Source organism: Amphiura filiformis, chromosome 16 (assembly GCF_039555335.1).
Source record: "Amphiura filiformis chromosome 16, Afil_fr2py, whole genome shotgun sequence".
NCBI lineage: Eukaryota > Metazoa > Echinodermata > Ophiuroidea > Amphilepidida > Amphiuridae > Amphiura > Amphiura filiformis.
Genome location: NC_092643.1, coordinates 10,425,132 through 10,442,232, shown reverse-complemented (window position 1 = coordinate 10,442,232; position 17,101 = coordinate 10,425,132). Strand labels below are relative to the sequence as shown.

At 39.1% G+C, this 17,101-nt stretch overlaps 3 protein-coding genes across 3 annotated transcripts in view; all 3 read right to left on the bottom strand.

Moving 5' to 3' along the window:
* The window catches only part of LOC140172418 (ganglioside-induced differentiation-associated protein 1-like), a 5,838-nt gene extending 1,501 nt beyond the window's left edge, over positions 1 to 4,337 (bottom strand). The window contains exons 1-4 of the mRNA XM_072195566.1: positions 4,290 to 4,337; positions 1,701 to 1,893; positions 1,126 to 1,296; positions 16 to 106 (exon numbers count right to left, since the gene is read on the bottom strand). Of these exons, the coding sequence (XP_072051667.1) occupies positions 16 to 106; positions 1,126 to 1,296; positions 1,701 to 1,893; positions 4,290 to 4,337 (503 nt within the window). The remainder of the gene's footprint in view (positions 1 to 15; positions 107 to 1,125; positions 1,297 to 1,700; positions 1,894 to 4,289) is intronic.
* The window catches only part of LOC140135537 (ganglioside-induced differentiation-associated protein 1-like), a 30,828-nt gene extending 26,451 nt beyond the window's left edge, over positions 1 to 4,377 (bottom strand). Inside the window, exon 1 of the mRNA XM_072157075.1 lies at positions 4,339 to 4,377. The gene's annotated coding sequence lies outside the window, so the exon portion shown is untranslated. The remainder of the gene's footprint in view (positions 1 to 4,338) is intronic.
* A 3,093-nt stretch (positions 4,378 to 7,470) lies between these two features.
* LOC140135536 (ganglioside-induced differentiation-associated protein 1-like) lies at positions 7,471 to 15,672 on the bottom strand. Its single transcript, XM_072157073.1, has 5 exons — positions 15,538 to 15,672; positions 11,730 to 11,922; positions 10,689 to 10,859; positions 9,199 to 9,402; positions 7,471 to 7,954 (listed from the first exon to the last, which is right to left on the bottom strand). The coding sequence occupies exons 1-5, from the start codon at positions 15,583 to 15,585 to the stop codon at positions 7,584 to 7,586; spliced, it is 987 nt and encodes a 328-aa protein (XP_072013174.1). The 5' UTR covers positions 15,586 to 15,672; the 3' UTR covers positions 7,471 to 7,583.
* Between the last annotated feature and the right edge of the window lie 1,429 nt (positions 15,673 to 17,101).

The window sequence follows — 17,101 nt, the reverse complement described above, 5'->3', positions numbered from 1 at the left end:
TGCAATCAGTCATGCCCCACTTTTAGTTTGGATAGGTAGCGCTCTCGTAAATCGGGATTCTCGTCAGCTAATTTGCGGATTTGCAAATCTCTTTTATCCACCATACCTGCGTAAAAATAAAATAGATTAAGTCCTCCATAAAACGTAAACAATAAAGTAGATTAAGATTTGGTGCCATTCCACATTAACTGGTTTTTGCTCTGGGTCGCAAAAATAAAATAATCCCAGTGTGTGCACCATTTCAACCCGGCTTTATCGGGAAAATTGGGTGCGGAATCTTTTAGCCCAATGTGTTATAATACCAGGCAAAAATGAATATTGGTAGGGCGACGGTAGAGGCCATCTGGGAGTGGAATCTCTCACCCCCACCCCCACCCCCAACGCTACTGAAAATTAGCAGGGTGACGGTATTTGCCATCTGTGGATATCTGCCCCCCCGGCCCCGACGCTATATAAACTACAAAACACAATACAATGTCCACTGCATTGGCGGATCATGGTCAGTTGGCCGGGGGGTGGGCAAAGATAAAATAATTGGTTCTTAGCCGTGGGATATGACACGGTATAACACGGTTCGGCGCGTGGGCATCGACGCGAATCGCGTACCCGCCATACCAATCGGAAGCTCATACCAACAACGGGACTGATCGATTCTAAGTCCTAGGTACCGTAATTCCTTGTAAAATGTAGGATTTAATTTGATTAAAATTCGGTATACATGTACTTATGATTTTTATTTATACTTATGATTAATATTTTTATTTAAATTGATGTGTTCTTAAAAGAATGAGAATAAAGGTATATTAGACGCTGCCGTGCATTTATCGTCTCATAATTATAACACCATTACTTTTGGCGTATTACTTAAAATAATGACGTCGCCCGTGTTATCTGAGACAATAAATGCACGGCAGCGGCTAAAAACAAAACTTTAGTACTCTATTCTTTAAACATAATCTGTTTCATCACTTCCGTTACACTTTTAAAAAGTTTAGTAAAGGTGTGAAATTGATTGAAATCAAAACTTTTAATCGTTTATTGAATCTTCTATTTGGGCACCTTTTTATAATAAAAAACAAAACAAAATTTCATACGTAAGATCAGAAAATTTGAGATGTGTCTTACTTTTTGACGATTCCAAGTTAATCGTTTTCGGCATGGTGCAGTCATTAGTATGATGACGATAGCATGCAGAACCGAACGTGATCAAATATATAGGTATGTTTTGCATTAGATCCGTTAGGTATGCTACTCGATCACCTCCGGGAGTGCTTGCATCGGGATAGAACTTGGGTGCTGGAAATAAAAACAAATAATGTTAGGCATTTTTGCAACCACCTAATCGGCCTATAGTAATGTGCTTCAGCTCATATTACTCCTTCTATTGAACCTTCAGATTATAGTTCCCTTACACATTTAACACCATTCTTGTTAACTTCTCGAAATTAAGACCAGAGATCCATCGGGAACTTTCCCGAGGCGTTCTGTGGCCAGTTCGATTTGAAGGATTTAGTACTATTTCTGTCTGCACAAACTGGACAATTTTGATTAAATTGTATAGATCCGAATGTCATCATCATAAACGTTGTTGTCGGTACTTTGGCCTATGTCCTGCTCGTGTAATAAATTAATGTATCAGACCAATGACCGAACCCTGGGGTACACCATAATGAGTCGGCATCCCGGATGCAGATTCTTACCGTCTGGTGCAATCTCGTCTAAATATTGGATGATATCTTTGGAGTCTGTTTTCATTATTTCGCCGTGTTTAAGTGCAGGTACAGTTCCATTGGGTTGTATGCGCATGTACCATGGCTCGATGCCTTCGCCGGATTGGACATTGACATCGTGTCTGTGGTAGGACACGTCCTTTTCTTCAAGGGCCATAAAAGCCTGGGATATAAAGGAAAGTGAAGCATTTATACCAGCATGATCAAAAAACAAAACCCAATAGTGGGATCTAGTACCGGGAGTCTATAGAATTGTTTTACCAAGTTGTAACCTCTATCCGTTTGAGCTTGAGCACTTTCAGCTAAATTTTTGCTTATAGAACATAAATGAACTTGAGATTATAATCTGATCTACTGGACTTACGTTTTGATGAGTGGCAATATTTCACATCCTATCTCGGATGCATCATCAGGCCCACTGATGTTATCGCGGGAAAAGTTCGTTGACCTGTGATGCGGATGTTGTGTCACAGGTCAAGATGAGCTGACCTCTAGGGGATCTTCTTGATCGCTGAACAATAAGCCCCTGCCAAGTTGTGTCGTAAGCCGCCTCCCTTGTTGAGTGAAGGCTCCTCCCGTTTTACATAAATCGCTTCCTTGACACCTCTCTCAAACCATCTACTTTTGCGATCTAATTAATATCTTGACGTCCTTTGTTATCAAACGAGTGATTGGTGCAACACCAATCACTCGTTTGACATCTTGACCTGTGACACAACATCCGCATCACAGGTCAACGAACTTTTCCGCGATAACATCAGTGGGCCTGATGATGTATCCGAGATAGGATGTGAAATATTGCCACTCATCAAAACGTAAGTCCAGTAGATCAGATTATAATCTCAAGTTCATAGTTGTTATTACCTGGATGAATGATAATCTTCACAATCGTATAGAACATAAACCCAATTGGTCTAATGCTGTGGTTGAACGCAAAGCTAGACTACAACAAGAAAAGGTATTCAATTGCAAGTTCGCTTTTTAGAAAGGAATGAAAGAGATCATGGCAACAATGTCATATTGTGATGTGCCCTGATTAATTTAATCTGATGATTTATCTTTGTTTACAACATTAGAGTTAATTTCAAGAGTGATGACAATTTGGGGGAATTTCCTCTCATTCATCAAGTTGAACAAAACAAATTTAATCATATCTAATTTTGGATATTGGAAAAATCCCTTGAGATTGTAAAATGAATATGACATCATGTTGGGAAAACCCCAGGAAGTGATGTAATGAGAAAAGATAATGTTTATAAATTAATCTTGGGAATTCCCAGATTGCTCATCTAAGTACAATGTTAAGTCTAATGTTAACTGGAAATTCCCAATTCTAAAATAAGCTGAATGTGACAGAATTATCTATTATAGATTGTGAGTATATTAGGTGAAAGCAATTGAGCTTGCTCTTGGCAGAATATGAAGAGAGATAGTAGACTCTCATGTGTTGTTCGTCGTTGTGCTTCAAAAGAGGTACATTTGAACAAGTTTGTATAGCCAATAAAGTGACGAAGGAGATTTTGAGTATATGACAGTACTCCTCCATCCCAAAGAATTACATTTCGTCTGCCGACTTACTGGATGGAGTCTGGTTTATAAAACAACACATCTGTCAATAAAAAGGATCAGTGCAGAAAATGTGCAGTGATTTATAGTGTGCTACGCACAGGTACAACGCCTAGACGTTGATCCACAAGCCTCAGCACACTTTACAGGTTGTCATTACGGCCCCACATCATTCCATAAACCATTTAACAGTAACACATGGACTTTACAGCTTCAAGAGTGCACACCCTAGACATTCCACATAACTATGACCATCGCAACCAGGATCAGCTCCCCGAGTTTCGTACAGGTTACAATGAGACAATGAGCAAGTTTCTTGTCCAGGTGAAGTAAGTTCCTTGTCCAGGTGAATGTCAAGCTAACTCAATTTTTCACGAGAGCATACCGTACCACCGCCAGGGTTCGAACCCGTAACCTCTCGCACCATAGTCGAACGCTTTATCGATTGAGCTAACTTGACTGCTAAATAATCGTCCCCATTGAAATATGTGTAAAAAATCCAGTTTTCTTTGCTCGTTTGAAGTTTGGCGCTTTTTGAGATATTTTATGATAACTAGTCGATTGCAAATCGATGGAAGTTTAACATATGTTTCAATGTATGGGTAATCTTCCACTTCGTTTTCCCGGTTAGAGCCAGTAAACAGTGTCCTCATTGTTTTTGACATACTCTCGAGACTGCAAACCTGTTTCTGCCGACTTTTTAATTCGCGGACCTATTTTGGCTATTCAACTTAGCTTTATACTTTTTTATAAGCTTTAATTCGCTTCTCTCGCTGATTATTAGTCCAAAGAGCAACCCATATTTTTCCGGAACTCAGTAGGGTTGCACAAATGGCGCCATTGTCTTAGTGGTGTGCTTCCTTAAAACCTTGAGTAAAACTTAATGTAACGACCTTGAAATGTAATGTAACTAATAGAAATACTAGTTTTTATATTCGATGGTGTTAATTTAAAATACACGGTGGGGTACACCGTGCCCTGAAATATACTTACCCTCTGTGAATAAAACGACGGCGGAAAGTGGTATAATGTTAGAGCCATTATTTCAGCAGCCAGTTCAACCCGCAGTTTATATCCTACTTCACCAGTAATAGGCGAACAAACAAATTGTTAAGTGAACAGTAGAATTCGTGATGTTCGATGACCCGCGAATCAGATAACACTCATCAGGGACGGTGCAATAATAATCATGAGCCCGGAGGAATTTCCAAATAGCCTGCCAAAAATGCCTGCCCGCCCTCTCGGCCTGCCAAAAATCGCTTGCCCCTCTCGGCCTGCCAAAATTTCCCCTTCCCTGCACATGCCAAATTTTAATCAGCAGTTGTTCCAAAATGATAAATCACTAGGAAGGAGAAATTACTTTGGGCGGGTAGCATAATGATTATTCTATTCACAGCTTCTTAAACAAGTTCATCAGGATTGTCAATAGATATCATTTAAAAAAATTTCATGTTAACAAATCCAATTGATTATTAGGTAAAATGATGTTAAACATACCTAACAATGACGTTTCGTGTTTCTCAAATCGACTGACCAATTCTCCCAGTCCTCCTCGTCTGCTCCCTGTCGGAGCGTGACGTTGGTGGCGCTGTTTTAGGTGGTTTTCATTGAAATCGGAACGCTCCTTCGCCTCCGAAGGAGGAGTTGGTCATAGATGTGCGGCAGGAAGGTTTTAGGAGTTGGTCATAGATGTGCGGCAGGAAGTGATTTCCTTCATCCCGGTTGAGTGTGTTGGGCCATCCAAATCGCTTCTTTTATGTGTCTTCTATTTCTGTTTTGCTCTCAGAGAGCTCCGACAGGAAGCAGACGAGGAGGACTGGGAGAATTGGCAGTGAATGTGAATGTGGTCCCGGAAGCTGTTCCGTGTCAGTGCATTTTACTGTTGTGTCAGTTGGACAACTGCTTGGTTACTGACATGTGTTTAGAGTAGAATATAGAAGTAATCCTGTGTGTAATTTTTTTTCATGTACAGGCGAATAATTAGAACCCAGCAAAAGAAATCTGTTGGGCTGTGAATGTGGTCCAGGAAGGTGGTCCATGCCAGGGCATTTTGCTGTTGTGTCAGTTGGACAACTGTTTGGTTACTGACCAGTGTTTAGAGTAGAGTATTGAAGTAATCCTGTGTGCAATTTTTGTTCATTTTTATGGAGAGGATTTTAAGATATGACCTTGTGAAAAATTATAAGGTTTTTTTAGGCCAGTTTATATAGATGCTACGTTTTCTTTTGAAATCCGACTCTTTTGATACCATTGAAATGCTTGTAACTTTTCTCAACGAGATTGCACAGCAAAAAAATGACGTGTCAAAATTCGCAGTATAAAATGCTGCATTCAGCGAATTTATTGATTTGCTCAATACACCATATTGGGGTTTTAAATCACCGCGACATTATTAAATGAAACGATACTTCTTAGCCAGCAGTGTATATGCGCTACATTCAACTCCTCTCTACTTAAGTGACCCGGCGGACTTCAGTGAAAAATTATAAGGTTTTTTAGGCCAGTTTATATAGATGCTACGTTTTCTTTTGAAATCCGACTCTTTTGATACCATTGAAATGCTTGTAACTTTTCTCAACGAGATTGCACAGCAAAAAAAAAATGACGTGTCAAAATTCGCAGTATAAAATGCTGCATTCAGCGAATTTATTGATTTGCTCAATACACCATATTGGGGTTTTAAATCACCGCGACATTATTAAATGAAACGATACTTCTTAGCCAGCAGTGTATATGCGCTACATTCAACTCCTCTCTACTTAAGTGACCCGGCGGACTTCAGTGAAAAATTATAAGGTTTTTTTAGGCCAGTTTATATAGATGCTACGTTTTCTTTTGAAATCCGACTCTTTTGATACCATTGAAATGCTTGTAACTTTTCTCAACGAGATTGCACAGCAAAAAATGACGTGTCAAAATTCGCAGTATAAAATGCTGCATTCAGCGAATTTATTGATTTGCTCAATACACCATATTGGGGTTTTAAATCACCGCGACATTATTAAATGAAACGATACTTCTTAGCCAGCAGTGTATATGCGCTACATTCAACTCCTCTCTACTTAAGTGACCCGGCGGACTTCAGTGATGAACTATCAACATAAGTAAGGTATGAGAGTATATTTAATTTATATAAAATATTTAATTAACCTTTAAACCTGGATCTTACACAACGCACAGCACACGTATTGTTTGGAGTGGTGGACTATCAACATAAGTAACGTAGGAGAGTATCATTTACATAAGTTGAGATTAGTGATATCTAATTAATCTTTAACAGTATGCTTCTACTATATTTATAAATGCGTTTTTATAAATACGCAAGTGACCCATGGGCAGGACATACTAAGACCAGCAAGCGTGACCAAATCCTCATGCATTGACCACTATTATCACTATACAGAAAAGGATAGAAACTCTGTAGATAAATATCATCAAATTTAAGTATTAATAATTTATTACACATGGGGGGAATTCCGAATTTATAATGTGTTTTCAAAAACAACATTTTGAAAGTATTTGACGACGGGAAAAATATTCAACGATATAATCACAAAGTTGAACAAAAAAGACCATTTTGCTGCACAGTAATTTCATATGTTGTTTCGCTTATGCATTCAAATGTATAGGAAGACCACCCGCTATTTAGAAGGTCACTTCGAGACTTACTGTCTATAAGCTGTTATGGCAGCGCGGAGGTGGTCACGTGCGTATTTACAAAAACGTATAAATATATTCGAAGCGTACTGTTAAGGGAAGGGGTATGAACGTTTGGACAGTATTTATTGTGGGACATTAGAGCACTCAGACATATCGAATTGCATTCTGAATACGAAGAATGTCCTTCTGATATCAAATAATTTTGATTTTTTGAAATTCGCAATGTAATACACATTTTATGGCAAATGATTAAAATTGATATTTTTGATATTTAACAGTACTCGAAGTAAACTTTATAAATCTGATGATTTATACTTAAGATGTCTGTAGGTGGGATGAAAAGCCGACGATCAATTGAAAATGTTGACCTTTCGTATTGAATATATGGATTTTTTCCCAAAACACCAAAACAAATTAGGTCTTTTTTGTTATATATCAAAAATGTGAAAAATATCAAATTTTCATAATTTGTCATAAAATTTGTATTATATCGTGAATTTAAAAAAATGAAAATTATTTGATATCAGAAAGACATTCTTCGTATTCAGAATGCAATGTATGTCTGATATGTCTGATATGCTCTCATGTTCGACAAAAAATACTGTCAAAACGCTCATTCCAGATCCCTTAAAATTTAAGTTTCAAATTATTATGCCACCAAGAAGGATAACCTTTATACTGCACATATACAGCTAATCCCAATGACGCTGCAAACACAGAAAATCCCATCAAACGCGGGAACGCCTTCCTTATTTGATGTTTCAGTTTAGGCAACAAAACCGATAGATATAAGTTATTAGCGCTTCCACATGCTCTTTGGAAACTTTTCCGTTGTTGCACTCGAGCATAGTAGGCCGCAAGATATGGCCGTTTGCCATCACTCCACATTCGTTTCACTTGCCCTGCTAGAACAAAACGGTGTAAAAGTGTAGCCAGGTAGATGTCAGCAATGGTGAAATGATCACAACAAAGCCAAGGATCAGAATCAGTGAAGTTATCTGTAAAACAAAAAGGAAACAGCAGAGGCAGAATAATAATACGAAAAAATCACAATAGCACTAGATGTTTAAAATTAGGTTATCCTTGGTTATGACAATAAATTGTTGAATAAAACATTGAAAACAAAATCAAGTGGTTCCTAGTTTTTGAACAATGGCCACCGGATCAGGAGTCAAACGCCCTAACCACGAGGCTACGGGACTCTGCGGTAAATCGCTTTGTGAAAGTACAGTATTTATCATAATGAATGGATGCGTCCCGGGGGATAGAACAAAAGAATTGGGAAAGTTTTTTGGAAAATGGAGCTCAGAATATTCTAGGGTATGCCTATAAGTGAAAGTTCAACTGAAAAAGTAGTGCGAAAGTGATTCGTAGCTATGGCTGCAGAAATTTTCAAAACATTTGGATATCCGTATCCAATAATTTTGGCTATGAAATATCGAGTATGTTTGTATATTTTTCAAAAATGATTTACTTTAGGATTGGTACATGGTGTCACTGTTTGAATGAGTTTTTAAAAATATTAAACTTGTGATAGTAAATAACATTTAGCATGGTTTTAGATATATTTTGTATTAAGTGAAAAATATCATGGAACAATAAAACTCAAGTACTCAAACGTTTATGTCTTATTCCGCGGAGAATCTCTTTAGTCTTCTTTATCAGTCGTTTATTCTGGTCACAGCTACCGCGAGACCCTAATACGTCTTACGCGTTTCCATCTAAAATGGCCTTTACTAGAAACGCCTCTTCAATAATGATTTGAAGACTTAAAATGCTGTGACATGCGGGGTTGTGGAACTTGATGTAATAATATCTGATTTATATCACTCTCATGTGACGGGGTTTTGAAAAGATGCACGGACGTATGATACGTACGTTTTGAAATCGCAAGCTCTCTAATATTATTAACGATCCACCTCAGGCAGATCTCAGACTCTCAGCGACTAATTTTGAGAACTAAATCTAATGGTCGGTCGTATTATCATGCTAGTACGCAATTTATTTACAGACCCAAATCGCTAGTACTCAAATGCTGTAGCGATCAGAGTAATCGGACTAGCTACTGTGATTTGTTTTGTTCCGATAGACCGCGTTAACGTTGTTGACCGTTGCTCATGTTGCCACCAACTTCTGATCGATATCTCGGCTGGCGCTATCGCGAAATGCGTCATCAAAACGCTGCGCTCAATACGATCATTAAGATTGATACGACCATAAATCTTACTCTGTACGCTCTTACCAAATTTTCCATTCCATTTTTGGGCCAGTTCTTCTTCAATCTCTTCCATGATTGAATCACATTCCTTCAATGCAACAAGAAAGTTTTCTTTATTGGTCAAGTCTCTGCCTTCGTGCACTTTGATTTTGTCCATGTAAGAGTCTCGTAAGTCGGGATGCTTTTCAGCCAATTTGCGCATTTTGTCACCCATTGCATCAAATGACTCTGCAAAAGTGTAAACGATAAATTATGATTCAGTTTAGTTTTCTCATTTCATTTCGTAATACACGTAAAAACACAAGAGAAGGAAAACAGCCTAAATCATACAGGAGGGAAGTTGGACAGGCTCAACCCCCCAGGCAAATTATAATATAAACCATAACGCCAAAACTTTATTGCAGGTTATATTGCAGGTCGATTTAAGTTCATATTTGGAGTCACAGTGTTTTAGAGTGAAACATGAAGTATGAACAATAAGCGCACGTTGACCGAGAGAATTCGAATATTTGTTATGTCAAAGACCCACTAGGCTGACTATATTGGACGACCGAAAATCGCTGCGGAGTGAAAATGCGATGTCTGACATTGTTGTGATCCACAACATCAATCCCCCACTTTCTCAAAAAAAGTTGAGATTTTTATACCACTATTATGGTTTTATTGCTTTATTGACGTCTGTCGGGGACAAAAGGGAACGATGCTCGCAAAAAGCAAAAAAATGTCGTACTATTACGCAGCTTCAATCAGATCTCACACCACCAAATCAGAGTCCCATAGAGATATGTGCTAAATTTGCCTTAAGAAAACGTCATTTTTTCTTCACAGGAGCGACTCAGTTTTAAGCGACAGCTATGATGGTTGAAATCAGCCCATGCCTGATCCCTTTGGCTGGGAATAAATATAGGTTGACCGTCATCATTTTTACGACTGGCCCTCGAAGTCTACGATGTCCGGGAATTGCCTATTTTACAGGCAAATTCATGCCAGTGTTTCTGTAAAGAAAAGGCTGCTTAAAATCATTAAAAGTTATTCGATCTCTCCCATCTGTGGTACACTTGCAGTATTTAACATTACTAATCATGCCAAAAGTATGCAAATTTCTACTCATTTTAATGCATAAATGAATGCAAGTTTTTTTTTCTGAGAAGTAAAATTAAGGGCGCACAACCATATAATTCTATTTGGTAGTGTGAAATCATCATGTCAATTTGCCGCAGAGTTTTCACAATGAAACGTTGAGATCAACGGCCCGAACAACTTGAGCTAATTAATCGGACCGAAAATGCAATATTTGTCGCAACGAGCAAAGCGTCCGACTTGCTTTTACTGGTCCGAGTTGATGTCTACAGATAATTGATAAATGAACGTTTTTATCACTGGTGGTATTTGTATTACCGTTTGGGCTGTTATTGCATTTTACTTTAGATTGAACGGTATCATGAACAATCTTCATCACTCGGATCCACCAAACAAATTATGAAAAAAAGAAAGACAATGGTATTATGACTTACGTTTGGCGTATTTCACGTCGAACCTATTGGGCAGCTTACAGTCCTGAGTATATTGTCGATAGCATAATGATCCAAAGCTGATTTGTTCAACCGAGATCGTTTGCATCAAATCTGTTAAGTAGGCTACGCGGTCACTCCCGTGAATTCTGGAATCTGGGTAGAACTTGGGTGCTGAAAAAATAACAGGCATCGATTAACCAATTTTGATTACTTATCTATATTGCATTAATAACAAGTATCGATCCAGCATCGACGGTCGATCCTAAGATCGGATAAATTTAGCTGCGATGCCTAGGTGCAGGGGCAGCTCAGAGGGGGTAGGATGACAAATGGATCAATCATCACAATGTGTAAACTGCTCAAATAAAGAAAGTCCGCACTTATTTTACCCGTCCTACACTAAAATCTGATCTTGTTATGACAATTTGATTGATAAAGTTGTGTGCATAATCTTGTTAGCTCCAATTTGATATCAAATTTGCCACCAAAAACTCTAAATTCACAGAGATTGATATCAGTATATGAAATTTGATGCATTTTCAAAAGTTGCAAATTAAAAACGGACCACGCCGACCTGTAAAAGTTAATGGCACAGCGCGACATTGACATAGCCCGAAACGACCGCTAGGTCATATCGATAGCATCGTGCCCTAGTATTCATCAGTAAAGTACTGACCTTTAAAATCCATGCGTTTTAAATTAACAATTGAATAAAGCGCGCACTTGGGATAGTCGACATGGGTTCATCGTGGGCAAGCAAGCTTGACCACATTGCCACGCTAAGCAATTTAGACCGCTTGTATCATTTTGATTTGCAACTTTTGAAAATGCACAAAATGCCATAAACTGGTATCAGCCTGTGTCACTTTTGAGTGTTTGGTAGCAAATTTGGTATCAAATTGGAGCTAACAAGATTCTGCACACAACCGTATCAATCACATTTTCATAACAAGATCAGGTTTTGGTGTAGGACGGGTTATATGACTGCGGACTTTATTTATTTGAGCAGTTTATAAAGGTCAGTTAATCTTTATTTCTCACCATCTGGAGTAATTTCATCCAAGTATAGGATGATATCTTTGGAGTCTGTTTTAATTATTTCGCCGTGTTTAAGTGCAGGAACTGTTCCTTTGGGTTGTATACGCATGTACCATGGCTCGATTGCTTCACCGGAGGGGTGACTGATGATGTGGCTACGGTATGCCACACCCTTTTCTTCAACCGCAAGGCGAGCCTGAAATGTAAAGAAAAACATTATTACTAATTGTACACTCAGAACTTTTGTCACCAGCTTCTATTGTTATGTATAGTCGCGCACAAAGTCGATCGATACATGAAGATCTTATTTCCAAGCCGTATTAAGTCCACAAACACATGTTTCTGATTTACCTGTGCGATACTGCAATGGGTTGTGATGCCATAGGTATTATAATTTAGGTTGGATGCACCCCGGGGGTGTGCCACGCAGACTTTCGGATGCTGACTTTCTCTATACCTACTTTTTGCTGTTTTTGCTACCCATCAGTATACCAATTTTCAAGAAAAAGCACCCAAAAAGCACCCACATTTGCCATAATTGGGCGCTTTAAGGGCACTTTTGCCAAAATGCGCCCAATTGGTCGCATTGGTCTCCACTGAAAACCCACCCATCGATATACCAAAATCGCTGAAAAGGTACCCCAAAACCGTGGCACATCCCCGTATACCTTCAACAAGGAAGAACCCCCCCCCCCCGGGGATGCACCATTACAAAGCAAACAGTGGATGGATGCACAGTAACAATACTGTGTGAGGCCTTTGTTTCCCAAATGAACAATAGTCTGCATATTGTTGTGCAGCATTGTTGCAAGGTCAAAGGTCAATTTCCAGTTTCCATACGGGTCAAAATTAAAGTTGGTCCGATTTTCGTGAAAGTTGTAGAAAATTGTTCGTCTGCCAAAAGGAATTCAGAAACATAATAGTGTACACTATCTACAATGTAAAGTTACTAAGATAGATGATAACAAAGGTTAAACACCAGATGTTCCTATTGAGATTATTAACCTATGTAATATTTGTCTCCGTAACTCATCAACCAGACATCGGAGCTAATGTATAACTATTATGTTTCTGAATTCCTTTTGGTAGACAAATAATTTGCGACAACTTTCATGAAAATCGGAGCAACTTTAATTTTTGACCCCTATGCAAGCTGGAAATTGACCCTTTATCTGTTGTGGCATATAACTTCTGAACCAAAGGTCGTATTGAGAAAGAAAAAATTACATATTTGTGATCCTTGGGCCTAGATAAATAATTGTAATATACTTTAAAGTGATATTTGAATACTTTCAATTTTTGACCCCTGCATAATGCCCAGGGTGCCAGGGTGGCATTCGCCAGATTCTAAACCAGTAGGTCTCAGAGATATAGAAAACACAATAAAACATTGTGCGGACCGATTCCGCGCATTCCTACACATCAATGGCAACCATTGAAGTGGGCCATCCCACCTGTGAAATAATGCAGGCTTTGCTCCATCACCCGTGTGACAAAAGGATGCTGGAAGTTTACAATGCAATACAATATAAGATTGATTTTGAAGCAGCGCTTTTCCACCCGCAGTCACAACACCAGTTCGGTGCGGATTCTGACTTTCACTAATTGGTTCGTCGGATGACCTGCATACGAATCCAACGAGCCAAGTCATGGTCAGGATTTGGTCGGACATCTTTGGGTAGCCGCTAGCACCAACCTGGTGTTTTGAGCGTCAATTGTGCAAATAAAAGCCGCCTAACACCTAGAGAAGATGCAAGGACGAGGAGGGTTAATAGAATAATAGCTAATAATATATAAAGCCTGTCTCAAAACACACAGCATGGTCTATTCGCTGTTGGGATAATCGGATTAACTTCACGCGGTATCTATGCATTGATGTATACTTGCGAACAAAAGGACTATGTATGAATAGATGCGACGGGATTACCTGCGGAATTATCTCCATTATATATATTATTAGCTATTATTCTATTAACCCTCCTCGTCCTTGCATCTTCTCTAGGTGTTAGGCGGCTTTTATTTGCACAATTGCACGCTCAAAACCAGTAGCGTAGCCAGCGGGGGGGCAGGGGCAGACTGCCCCCCCCGACACCTAAAATGAGGACGGAGAAGCGGAAAAAAGGGACGAGGAGAAGGGGAGGGGAGAGAAAAAGGAGGGGGGGGAGGGAAAGAAGAGAAGAGAAAGGGGGAGGAGAGGGAGAAAGAGAAGGGAAAGGGTGTAGGGAGCGGTAGAGGGAGGAAAAGGGAAGGAGAGGGGAAAGAAAAGGGAAAGGGAGGAAGGGAGGGAAAAGAAAAGGAAAGGGAGGAACAGGGCCATCGCCATGGGGTGAGGTGCAATTGGTGAACCCCCCCCGACGAAGCAGGAAAAAGAGAGAGAAAGGGTAGAGAAGGGGAAGAGAGAGTGAGAGAGGGGGAAAATGGAGGGAGGGGAGAGGTAGAAGAGGGGTGAGAGTATGAGATGTGTCTCTCACATCACATGATGGAGAGGGGATAAAAACTACAATAATTTCGTAATATTATAGGCCCTATTGGGCCGGTATATTGGGCCTACAATGATGTTGACCAGGCGCGTTGAGGTGATGTGGACAAATGATTTTGCAAGATCGACAAAATGCATATGTGCGCATCCCATCACCCCTCCGCACCGCGCCCTTCATCAGCACCAATGGAGATTATAGCTATGGGGCAAAGTGGCAAGTCAGTCCCTCTCTTACTCAGTTGACAGAAATGGTGTGAGTACAAAATTTACCATTTTCATCATCATTTTGGTTTATTTTAGACCCAAATCAACCCCATTTTGACCCATTTAGTATAGAATTGTCAAATTGCCGCGCGCTAGCGGCTACCCAAAGATGTTCGACCAAATCCTGACCATGAATTGGCTCCTTGGATTCGTCTATATACGCGGGTGAACTATTACCCGGGACCTTTTAATATTGCCTGCCCATACTGCAGTTACTGTCCGTTTTCCTATACACAATACACAGTGCTCTTTCCCATTGACGCGTGACCTCTACAAATAGCCCTACGTTAAAAGTATGGGGATATGACTAGTTAACGTCGCTGTGTGAAAAATAACCGGCCAATATTAAAAGTACTCTTCTAAAGTTCTAGAAAATATAGTTTTTAACATGTCCTAAATTTTTAGCTAATTTAGATGTTTGGAAATATTCGTACTTAGGTGTTTTAGTTAATGTTATAGGTAATAGTACATTGCCTAGTTAACGTCGCTGTGTGACAAATAACCGGCCAATATTAAAAGTACTCTTCTAAAATTCAAGACAATATAGTTTTGTAACATGTCCTAAATTTTTAGCTAATTTAGGTGTTTGGAGAGGGTCGCACTTTTGTGTTTTAGGAAGAATATGTAAACGACAGATAACACCAAAAATATGAAGAAATTATTTCCAAACCGTGTTAAGTCAACAATCATTATGTTGCTCATTTTCAAGAATGCTGGTTTAAAAAAAGCAGGCAATTGTCTCATTTCGTGAACAAAGGCACACATACCATTGTTTCCTTTCGTTTCCTTTATAATCGGTTACCCAACTGAAGCTATAATACCAGCTTTATTGCGATATCGCACATGAAAACAGACACTTGTGCACAACCAGAGAAGATCCGATTTAATCAGTTGAGCTGTTTCAATGAGTGTTATCTTGGTTTAATAGCTTTTAATGGGGTTAAGTCCTGCAAAGGTCGAGATGAATTCTACTGTAGACATGACTGCATCATGCTGCACGTATACACGCTAAAACGTTGATGAAATGTGAATTGTAATTACATTTTACGCAAAGAAGTGAATACTTACCCTCTGCGAAAAGAACGATGCCGGGTTGTAATACAATGTCAGAGCCATTATCAAAAAGTCGATCGATCTGGATCTGGTTTATTCACTCTTTCCATATATTTTGTACAGCGTACGTACCCGGCCCTACTACATACAAGGCACGGTTCGACCAACCGTATTAAATAATGGTATTAACTAATGATAAACATTCCGATTTGTAGACCAAAAGGTTTACCCAATCGTGTCTTATTTGGTCTCCAGCTTAGCTAGTCCACAGATATTGGAACACAGTGTTCCAAAATAAATATGTGGCTAGTCATGTTGGTGCACTAGTCTTGCACTCAATTCATGGTTTTTCTCTTAATAACGCAGTACCTATGACGAATTTCGGTGGCTTCGAGTGAAGAAATGTATCGACTGATTACGTAACTTTTATATGAAGGTTGTTTAAACATAGGTATGTGGAACGGACTGTAACATCTTTTTAACTTAATATTCGTGATATTAAAAAACATTTGACTTTACTGAAACGACACATCTGTCAATATTAGTGGAAACAGAGCGGATAAGGAGGCAGGACTGTTTTCCTGAAGAAATTATGTGAAAAGTAAAAATAACACCATTTTGGAGATAGTCAACTATGCGAGGATTTTATGCAAAGGATATAAAAGTCTTGTGGACTTCACTGAGCCTGAACATTGATCTTCGCAAAAAATGAGGTGTTAAAATTCATAAAATAAAATGCTGCATTCAGCGAGTTTATTGATTTGCTCAATACCATTTTGGGATTATAAATCATCGCGAATCTTTCCAAGAGTAACCATGGTAACGATACATTTTAGCACATTCAACTCTTCTACTTTATTTATGACCCGGCGGACTTCAGTGTTGAAATCCCGGGGGGACACTTCCATGACAGATATGCATCATGTGCCTCAGGATATACCCCCTTTTTCAAACCGGCTTGTACCCAATGATCCTTTTGTGTTATGGTCCTACCTATTACCCAATGACCCCTTTAAAAAATTCATGTACTCAATGACCCCTTTTTCTATTTCCTGCTATACCCAATGATCCCCCTTTTAATTCCCAAATTTAGGTGGTATTTGTGTTCTCCTCCAGAAATAATGAGATTTTTCACATTTCCAAGGTGGCCAAGTTGTTTTTACGCAGTTTGGCACTTATTTATGTGTACTTAATGATACTCTTTTGGCAATCCTGTACTCAATGACTCCCATTTTACTTTGTGTTACCCCAATGACCATCCTTTTTTCAAAGTTTCATACCGAATGACCCCATTTTTATTCAGGTTGTGTACTGAATGACCCCATATTTTTGTAATTGTACATTTGACCTGAATGCCCCCTACTTTTAACATGGCCGAGGCACATCCCTGCCATTTCAGATAGGGAGTGCCTCCCCCGGGGGTGAAATATCAATCTAAAAAGTATAGAATATTAACTTAAAAGGGTATTGTTGTGATCAATAACATCATCCCCCCCCCCACTTTTCTTTAAAAAGTTGAGATTTTTATACCACTGGAAACCGCTGGCTACATAATGTTTATGTACAAAAAAAATCTTGT